The 10,809-nt window shown below is 42.8% G+C and overlaps 1 protein-coding gene across 2 annotated transcripts in view; it reads right to left on the reverse strand.

Annotated features, from left to right (window-relative positions):
• The window catches only part of wsb2 (WD repeat and SOCS box containing 2), a 37,052-nt gene extending 26,636 nt beyond the window's left edge, over positions 1–10,416 (reverse strand). The window contains exons 1-3 of one of the 2 annotated variants that reach the window (XM_073065462.1): positions 10,400–10,416; positions 10,151–10,287; positions 6,742–6,916 (exon numbers count right to left, since the gene is read on the reverse strand). In XM_073065462.1, the coding sequence (XP_072921563.1) occupies positions 6,742–6,916; positions 10,151–10,178 (203 nt within the window). In that variant the 5' untranslated portion in view covers positions 10,179–10,287; positions 10,400–10,416. Of the gene's footprint in view, positions 1–6,741; positions 6,917–10,150; positions 10,288–10,387 lie in introns of both variants that reach the window. The other variant, XM_073065464.1, reaches the window with a different exon arrangement.
• Positions 10,417–10,809: the final 393 nt, after the last annotated feature.

Raw genomic sequence — 10,809 nt, forward strand, 5'->3', positions numbered from 1 at the left:
ATTGGTGCGTGATTTGCGAGCAGTAAATGATGTGGTAGAGGACTGGCCAGCGGTAGTCCCCAACCCACACACGCTTTTGACTAATGTTCCACCAGAAGCAAGTTACTTTTCAGTGATTGATTTGTGTTCGGCTTTCTTCAGCATTCCTCTGGCCGACCAGTGTCAGTATCTGTTTGCATTTACTTACAGAGGTGCTCAGTATACCTATACCAGAATGCCGCAAGGGTTTAAACATTCACCACATGTTTTTAATCAGGTGTTGAAGGCAGACCTAGAGGGCATACCATTGGAAAGTACATTGTTACAGTATGTGGATGACCTGTTGATTTGCTCCCACAGTAAGGAACAGTGTGAGCAGGACACTATAACTCTGTTAGAGAAGCTGGCGCACGGAGGACATAAAGTATCCAAAAAGAAACTGCAATTTTGCACGCAGCAAGTGGAATACTTAGGCAGGGTAATATCCAAAGGAGTGAAGGCGATAGCACCAGACCAGATTGAGGCAATAACTAAGGCCCCAAAACCCCAACCTGTAGGGCAGATGATGACGTTTTTGGGAATGGCAGGGTACAGCTCAGATTGGATAGGAGAATATGCTGAGATTGTGGCACCTTTGAGAAAGATAATGAAAGAAGCAGGACATACAAATTTGAAGAACGGCTTACAGTGGAATGGAGAGGCGGAGATAGCTTTCAATACTATTAAGCAGGAATTGCAGTCAGCACCAGCATTAGCTTTGCCTGACTACGAGAAGGTTTTTCATTTGTATGTATCCAACCGACAGGAGGGTTATGTCACAGCGGTTCTAACACAAGAGACAGGCACAGGAAAAGCAAAGCAGCCAATAGCATACTACAGTACGAGACTAGATGAGGTGGCTCAGGGGTACCCACCCTGTTATCAGGGATTGGCGGCACTGTACTATGCATATGAAAAGGCATCATCTGTAACCCTGGGCTATCCTGTGACTCTGTACCCATACCACAAAGTAACAGAGTTGCTGGAAAGAGGGAAATTTGTGCTGACGCCAGCCAGGATAGCAGCGTATCAGATGCTATTGACATTTCCTGACATAACTATACAGAGATGCACTACCAGTAATATAGCCGATTTTGTCCCTTTGGGCTATGAAGGAAAACCCCATGATTGTGTAGGGAAGATGATGGCATTTGCCAAATTGAGAGCAGATTTACGGTCAGAACCACTAGAGGATGCAGATAAAAAGGTTCTGTTCGTAGATGTCTCTTGTTATAGGGATTGTGTTAGAAATCATGCAGGGTTCTCAGTAGTGCAGCAGGATCAGTCGAGCTATAAGATTATTAGGATGGAGTCCTGTCCCCAACCGTGTTCTGCCCAACTAGCGGAAATCAAAGCCCTGACAGCTGCGTGTGAAATGATGGAAGGTGAGAAAGTAGACATCTATACTGATTCGGCATATGCTCATGGAGTATGCCATGTGTTCGGGGCAGTGTGGAAACAGAGGTTTTAAAAAAAGCAGTGGAGATCCCATACAACATTGTCAGCAAATTCTAGACTTAATAAAAGCCATAATGAAACCTAAAGCATTGGCTATAGTAAAATGCCAGGCACATAAAAAGGGAAATGATGTAATAACAAAGGGAAATCAAGCTGCGGATGAGGCAGCCAGAAAAGCGTCTGGGTGTACATCAGCTGTCATTGCCCCCCAGGGTAAGCCTAACTCCAGAACCTGTGGTAGAGGACCTAATTGAAATACAAGGTAAGGCAACTTTGGCAGAACAGACAATGTGGAGATGAAGGGGGGCCAAGCAGAACCCGGAAGGCTTGTGGAGCATGGAAGACGGTTTGTTGGTAGCGCCCACCCCTCTACTGACGATTCTGATTTCAGAAGCGCATGGGATTGACCATTGTGCGGGGGGGGAAGTGATAAGGAAAATAAAGAAGGATGGTTTTTGGTCACCTTATTTACAGGCTTCAGTGGACTTTGTCTTGTCACAGTGCAAGGTATGCGCACAGAATAATGTTCGGAAGGGAATTACAACCCCAATAGGTCACATTCCTGTACCTGAAGGACCATTTAAACATCTAGTGATCGATTACGTAGACATGATAAAGACAGTGAGAGGGAAAAGATACATGCTGGTAGTAATTGATCGATTTAGCAGATGGGCGGAGGCGGTACCTTCAAGAGATCAAGGGGCAAAGACAGTGGTAAAATTTCTGACAAATGAAGTGATCCCAAGGTTTAGAATACCTACAGAAGTTAGCTCAAACAATGGTTCAGCTTTTATCCAGAAAGCGGTCAAATTGGTACTACAAGCGGAGGATAAAGCAAAGATTTGGATGTGTATACCACCCTCAGTCGCAGGGCATGGTAGAGAAAATTAATGGAACCCTGAAAGCCAAACTGAACAAAATTTGTGCAGACACTAAGCTTAATTGGGTCGATGCTTTACCGTTAGCATTGATGAGTTACCGCATGCAAACTAATCGAATGACATGCCTGACACCGCATAAGATGCTCACTGGGAGGCCCATGCCAGTGACCCAGTGGAGAGGGCTGTATAAAGGACCTAGTTTGGAACAATTGGAAATAGAATTGAAACAATACATGCAGCAGCTAACTATGATACATAGGTCTATTTATGCACAGGAAAAACAGAAAGAGCCAGAGACCTTACAAGGGGAAGGACCGATCAAACCAGGAGACCAGGTTTACGTGCGAGTTTTTAGGAGAAAGTGGAACGAGCCAAGAAGGGAAGGACCCTTTATGGTGACCAAAGCATCACCCACCGCAGTTCAGGTAGAAGGACGCTCCACCTGGTACCATCTGAACCATTGCACGAGGGCAGTCCCGCAAGGGCAATCAGGTGAGGTGTCCGAGGTAAGTGATGCGGAAGAGCAGTTAGCAGGAGACAGCCCGGAGGAACAAGAAGCTGACACTGCACCTCAGGAGTTTGATCAATTAGTAAGGGAAATTTTTGATTCTGAGGACGGGCCTGAAGACCCTCAGGATGTGGTGGTGGATAGTAGGGCTTCTTCAGATAATGGGGATGAGCTGGGAACGACCAGTCGTGCCCCTGGGGACAAAGCACCCACATACTCCAGTGCAGACTTGGAAACCATTAGTGTGGCAGATATGGAATGGGACTGGTAAGTCCCCACAGAACCTACAGAAAAGTAGTAAGAGGAGCACAACACTTACCTCCTCGCCATGGTTACAGACACGTACTAATCAGTGGTATCAATGGGCAACTTACACGGCAGGAATGAAGAAGAGACAGAATTGTTACCTGTGCTCAAGGGAAAGCCCCACTCAGCATGTAGTTCCCATGCCTTATAACTTCTCCACCTGCACGCGGTGGCGAAGAGAGCACAGGGAGCAATGTGAACGACGGTTTGATTAAGGCTTGCTTCCTGAAGCTGTGTGTTGTAACAGATCCCTGCTATCAAAGCTGTATGAGAAACGCACCAATGTGCCCATATTGGTGTATGTTATATCACGCTTCCTCGCAGTTTGTGTGATGTTTGGAGAGAAGTGCTGTACTTTTATACCAAATAACACTAGTCCAGAAGGATCTGTTACTAAGGCAATGTATAAGTTGAAAAATCTAAGAAAGGAAGTTAAACAGAATGCAGGGTTCGGACATCAGTTATTTGACTGGTTAGAAAGTAGACTCGGAGGATGGGGAGCATGGTTGACTAAAATGGCAATAACTGTCAGTATTGTATTGTATTGTTGAGCTGTGCGCTTGTGCTGTGCTGTTTTCTTCCTTGTCTCAAGTCTCTTGTAGTGCGTGCTGCAACCAAACAATTTCCAATGCTCGTGGCAATTACTGAAGCAAGCTTAGTGGAGAAAGAAACACCAAAAATGTATCGTTTCAGCCTACAACACCTGCAGGATGAACAGGAGCAAAACGACAGTGTGGGAGTAGATTGTAAGGGCTTCTGAGTCTTTTTCCCTGTCTCAGGTAGAAAGGGACAGGTTTTTGGCTCAGCTGCCCAGGGTAACAGGGAGAGAATACTTTGAGGTCTTGGCGCAGAAAATTATAGTTTAACCCGAGATTTGGGAATAAGTGCTTGAGTTTATTGGGGCTTTTGTGCGCGGACTCAGTCTTCTTTCTCTGTGTGAGACCCTTCAAAGGGGGGATATATTGGAGTATAAAAGTTGCATTGCTTGCTGTGTAACCAAAACTATGTAGTCAGCTTTGAGCTTGCTATTTGCTATGCATGTATCCAATTTAGTAGGAGAATGAAATCTTAAGAATGTAGAAGATAATGGAGTGTTAATGAGAGGCTAGCTAAGTGATGTAGATAATGGTGTGTTAATGAGTGGTAGCTAAGAGATGTAGATTAGAACATGATTAAGTCAATGGGAAGAAACAATAGTGGCGGATGTACTTGTGATACGCAACTGTAGACCGATTGGATATGCTAATACAACTAAACCAGGAGATTGCTATAAAAAAAGCTATGTACAAGGATCGGTGGGCAATCAGCGACTAGCTCACTGACTGTCTCAGCTTTGATTTGCAAATTAAAGTTCAACCCTTCTTGAAGAATCTTCTGCGTCTCCTGGTCGTTTGTGGGGCACGAGAAACCACGACAGAACCAGTCTGTCCATTCTCCTCTGGCCTCTCTCATTAGCAAGGCATTTTGGATGTTTTTTCTTTGTTTTTCTCACCGTTCTCTGTAAACTTTAGAGACCTGAGTGTGAAAGTCCCAGGAGCTCAGCAGTTTCTAAGATACTCAATGATTCTGGCAATCATTCCATGGTCAAAGTCACCTAGATCACATTTCTTTCTCATTTTGATGTTTGGTCTGAACATCAACAGAACCTCTACACCATGTCTGCATGCTCTTATACACTGAGTTCCTGCCACAAGATTGGCCGATTAGATATTTGCATTAACAAGCAAGTGTCCAGGTGGACCTAATCAATTGGCCACTGAGTGTATACATACTGTTGCTGTTACAGAAGTCAGCAAACCTTCAAACTCAAGACAAAAATAATTTCTCTAATAATCAGGTGATTTTTGTTTGATACAAGAGCTAACGGTTATAGTATATTAAATTATTAAGTCATTGCTAAAGGTTCTTCCAGCTCTACAACTATATGGCCAAGCTATGCATCGACAATTATTTTGGGAAAGACACTTTGTTCTCAAATACAATTTATATGTTGTTAAGGGGAAAACACAAATGGTACTGAACAGCTAGCTCAAATCTTCCCCCTTCTCTGTACAGGCTGTTTTCCTTTTCAAGTTACATTCTGTCCATCTTTATTCCCTGTCTTGTTTACTGGTGGGTTGATATGTGCAAGATTAAATTTCCTGTCCTTATAATAATCTGTTTGAACGAAGTCAAAGGTGGTAGACTCATGGAGAACAATTGAGATTTCAATATCATAAGACATACGTAGGAGCAGAATTAGGTCACAGCCCAGATTCTGCTCTGCCATTCCATCATGGCTGATTTATCATCATCCACTGACTCTCCTTCGTCTATCCTGCTTGTTATTTCCTAAATGAATTCAAAAGATTTGTCAAGCAGGATTTCCTCTTTAGTAAATCATGCTGACTTTGGCCTACATGTACCTCCAAGTACCACGAGAACTCATCCTTAATAATCTTCCCAACCACTGAAGATGGCCTGACTGGCCTATAATTTCCTTTCTTCTGCCTCCTGCTCTTCTGAAAGAGTGGAGTGACATCTGCAAAATTACCAGCCTGAAGAACAATTCCATAGTCTAGATATTCTTGAAAGATCATTACCAATGCCTCCACAATCTTTTAAGCTACCTCTTTCAGAATCCTGGGGTGTCATCCAGATGACTTATCTGCCTTCAGACTTTTCAGCTTCCCAGGAACCTTGTCCTTAGTAATAGCAACTACACTCACTTCTGCACCTTCAGTTCTGTATTCAACACCTTTTCAATTTTGCCCCCATGTTAAACTTCACCTCATCCCACTGATGCAACTTTGCCATACTATCTGCCTGTCTGTCCTCAGTCTGACGACACATTGCATCAACTTGTATACCAACAGCCCCATCCTTAGCCCTATCACTCTGGTTCCCATCCTGCTGCCAACTTAATTTAGACCCTCCTAAACAGCTCTAGCAAACCTGCCGGTAGGATATTGGTCCCCCTTGGGTTCAGGTGTAGCCCAAAGAATAAGGTAGTTGAGTCCTGGTGACTGCTTACTCTTTTCCATAAATGCTGCCTGGCCTGCTGAGTTCCTCCGCATTTTGTGTATTGTTTCAGATGTAACCTATCCTTTTTGTATTGCTCATATATTCCCCAGAAGAGATCCCAATGATTCAGAAATCAAACCCTGTCCTATGCACCACTTCCTCAACCACTCATTTATCTTTATCACCATCCTATTCCTGCCCTGATTAGCATGTGGCATTGGGAGTAATCCAGAGATTACTACCTTGGAGGCTCTGTTCTTCAGCTTTTTGCCTAACTCCCTGGGCTCACTGTGCAGTACCTCTTCCCCTTTCTACTTGTGTCATTGTGTACCACCACCTCTGGCTGCTCAGCCTCTCTCTTCTGTAGGCACTCTGAAACTTGGTTTTTAAGAAGCTTCCCAATCCTCCAACTTCCCACTAATTATTACTCCCCATAATAATTTTGCATACCTTAGTTAAGAAAGCATCACAGCAAAATAAAAGCAAAGCTCTGGAAGGAATACAAATAATAATAGTCAATCACAAACACTTCGTTTGATTTTTTGAAGAATGAATTTGAAAACTTACATTTTACAGCTTTCAGGTGGCCAAGGAATCAATTTTACAATATTGTGCCCTTGTGACCATGCAAAGTACGAGCCATCAGGTGAAAATGCCACACCCCAAGTTTCACAGCCAGGTTTGATATCTAATCCACGTGATCTTTTGGGTATAAGCTTTGCAACCAAAAGCGACCCAGTTTCTGTAAGACAAAAGCACACTGATGCATCACAAATAGTGCCATCACACTAACCTTTCATGCAGAATTTGTATATTCATTAAGTCCTTCCCCACTTTTACATCTTTGGTACTCAACTGGATCCATCATCATAAAAACTGAATATAATGTAATTATAACAATTATTTCAATTGACAGAACTTAATTTTTTTTAAGGAAAAAAAAACCATTTCCTTATGAAGCAACAAATATTCTGCTGGAGGAGCTCAGCAGAGTGAGCAGCATCTGTGAGGGGTGTGGTTGGGGGGTGGGGGGTGGAATAGTCAACGTTTCAGCTCGGACTCCCGCTTCAGGATGGAGTGGCGAGTGGGAATGGCCAATATGGAGAGGGATATGGATGCAAGACGAGAGGCAGGTGGCTGGCGGACGAGCAGAAATAAAAAAAAATGTAGATTAATCGAGTTTGGGGGTGGGGATGGAAGAGGGAAGGGGAGGACGCAGGTGGAGACAGCTACTGGGGAGTAGTAAGCAACATAATTATACCCACTTGTAATAATTTCCACAGCCCTTAAATCATTACAAGTGGGAATTGAAACACAAGTCACTTCCTGCTCTCATACAAATGAATTAAGTTTAAAATCAAATCACATTTTGTTGAGTCACATTTGTTTGTGATCAATGTTAAAATATTCCAACACAAAATTAAACATCCCTTATCAATCGCTTGTCAAAGTGGCATTCAAATCTTTCATTCTCCAAAACATTATTTCTATATTAAAACAGGGCTGATGGCTCTCTGAGTGGAAACTACAAGATCGACATTCCTTTCTCTCTAATCCAGAAGTGCATTTTTTTTGTAAATGGATTCTATTGTGTTTCTTTATTTTGTAGCTGCCTGTAAGAAGACAAATCTCAAGTTTGTATAAACTATACATACTTTGATAATAAATGTACTTTGACTTAGAAATTCATATATTCCTTAAAAGAAAAATCAAAAAGTATACACTGGGATGCAAAACTACTTTAGTTTCAAAACATCCATTGTTGGTTATCAAAAGCTGGCAGATAAATAAGAAAGACGCAAGGATTGCCCTATTGTCAATCTGGCTGTGGACCCCAGGCTGGGAAAGCTCTGCTCTAAGGGGACTAAAGAGATCTCCATGCTCAAATCCCTCTCTATGAGGGCCAAATAAAAACACTTTTATGGAGCTTATGTCCTTACAAAATGTATCCCCTGACCTATCAAAAATAACCACACTAACCTGCCAAAAACAGTGTCAATGGTGGCTCAGACATAGCATTGACTCTAGGACAAGAAAATTATGGGTTCATACCTCACTCCAGATTTTGTTTTAAAAAAAAAAGAAAATAGTGTATCTCCAGTGTTCTCTATCCCAGAGGGTTGGGATGCAATTTCTTTGCTGATACACAAAAGAAGAAGTATGTATCTTGTAGATGTATCAGGGAATTGAGGGCTATGGGGAATTGGAACAGAAGACATGAAGCCTGAGGTGGATCAGACAAGATATTGAATGTCACAGACACAGTGGCTAATTCCAGATCCACCTTTCTTATGTTCTTAAAATATAAAAATTGAAAGATGACAAAATTATTACCCAGATCATTTCTTCTTTTGATAACACACCCTTAACCCTTCCCTTTGTAATTTGACCTTTAGCTTCCTGACCCACAGACCTCAGTCAGTAAGGATAGGCAACAACATTTCCACCACGATTATTCACAACACTGGTGCCTCACGGAGCTTCACCCTCAAGTCCCTTACTCTACTCACTAGTTGTTGCACTTCATTCTGTGTTGTTAGTGCATTAACTTGTTCAATCTCAAAGCATTTCGATCTGTAAGAACACTGCTAGATCAGCTCTTCACTGCACCTTGGTACATGTGACAATAATAAACCAAATCACTGTACACTCATTACTGCACAGCCAGATTCTGCTCTAACCCCATCTACAAGCAGTTTCCATCTGAAGTGATGGTAGTGGGCAGTATGTCAAGTAGCAATGAATCAGAGTACAGGAAGGAGATCGTGAGCCTGGTGACCCGGTGTCATGACAACAAAATGTCAACAAAATAAAAGAACTGGCCATTAACCTCAGGAAGGATGGGGATGTGGGGCAGTTCACATCCTCCTTTTACATCAATGGTACTGAGATCAGGGGTATGGAGAGCTTCAAGTTCCAAGGAGTAAATGTCACTAATACCCGCCCAAGTTCAACCACGTAGACGCCGCGGCCAAGAAAGATCACCTCAGTATGCCTCCTCAGTAGGCTAATGAAATGTGGGACGACTCCTTTGACCCTCACCGGTCTTTATCGATACACCACAGAAAGCATCTTACCTGGATGCATGACGGCCCTTAATGGCAACTGCTCTGCCCAATACTGCGGACGCAGCTCAGCACATCACAGAAACTAGCCTTCCCCTCCCACGAACTCTGTCCACACTTCAGTAACGTAAATCAACAGGCTTGTCATTGTAGCTCAGTACATGTGACAATAGTGAAGCAATTTACCCGGACTAGTAACCGCTTTGAACTCAAAAAATAAATCCGATTGTTTGTTTTCTTCTGTAACATTGGTCTGGTACCTTCACACAATCATTAAAGCGAACAGAGATAATCCAGGCACCAGATATCACTTGAATCCAACACCACCAAGTGACATTAATTGAAAAAATACTGTCTCCAATATGTGATGAATTGTGGTGCAAGTAAATGGATTTGTTGGCAATACCAGTGGAATAAAAATTGTTATTCATTAACAGTTACAGCGTTGGCAGTTAACCAACGAAATTCGCTTACTTTTCCTAATCTAAATGTTCGGTTAATTAAACAAAACGCCAATTATAAGAAAGGGGACCAGTAAAGTTCAGCCTGAGCTGCTAAAACAGCACTACCGTTAAAGTACTGCTCAACTTTTAAGGAGGGGGGCGAGAAGAAAGAACCGTGACGTTGTCTAGTTTAAGGCTTCCGAAAGGGGCTCGCGTATCATTTTCCCGATTGTTTCGCAAGCATATTACAGTTAGGACTATGCCCCTGTTCCACATGGAACATTTACAGCTATTAAAGTTTTCCACAGCGCAAGCCAATTAATAACAGTATAATAGTATAGCTCGGCAACTTATATATAAAATGCTTGTATCTTTAAACTTTACTAGAATTCTGGAATAACTCAGTACGCAACCAGGCAATATCCAGTGCATGCTCTCTGGAGACGGGAACGCCCAGTGTTCACTGACCTGCGCTGCATTCAATATATTCGTCCATCAACACGAAGACATTCAGCTGTTGGGCTGCGTACAGATAGCAGTGGATCTACTTTATGTTTCGGTTTTAAAATCTTCTCCTTTTCACTCCACTCTATGTGAGACGGCTTCTAAATTTAAACACACACACACACAGAGAGTCAAATTTAATCACTGGTTAGCTGCACTCCTGAAACGAGCTACACTGGAAAATACTGGTTCAAGACATACAAGTCAACGCACATGAGCCCCGCCCTTTCACCAATTGACCCTCAGCACGTGACCCGGCCCAGCTGATTGATCGTCAGCAGTCGGCCAGAGCGCCCCCTTGAGGCAATGAAGGTTTTCTGACGCGGTTCCCAGTGCATTGCCATCCTTCGCCCAGGGATACTACTCCTAGCTGTAAGATCATACATCCCTGCCACACAACAGAGATTTAAGGACCACACTTTGGTTGCCATTGTAGGAATGGAGCCCAGTGCCACTCTGTTGAAAGTTTCATGTTATGCAGTAATTAGCATTGAATTTTGTTTTGGGTAAATGAGAAGAAGGACGAAGGAAGGAATTATATAGGTGTTGTCTGTACATATCGTCCTACATTATGGACATTTAAGAGACTCTTAAATAGGCACATAGATGATAGGAAAATGGAG

This window comes from Hemitrygon akajei, chromosome 14 (genome assembly GCF_048418815.1).
Source record: "Hemitrygon akajei chromosome 14, sHemAka1.3, whole genome shotgun sequence".
Taxonomy (NCBI): Eukaryota; Metazoa; Chordata; class Chondrichthyes; order Myliobatiformes; family Dasyatidae; genus Hemitrygon; species Hemitrygon akajei.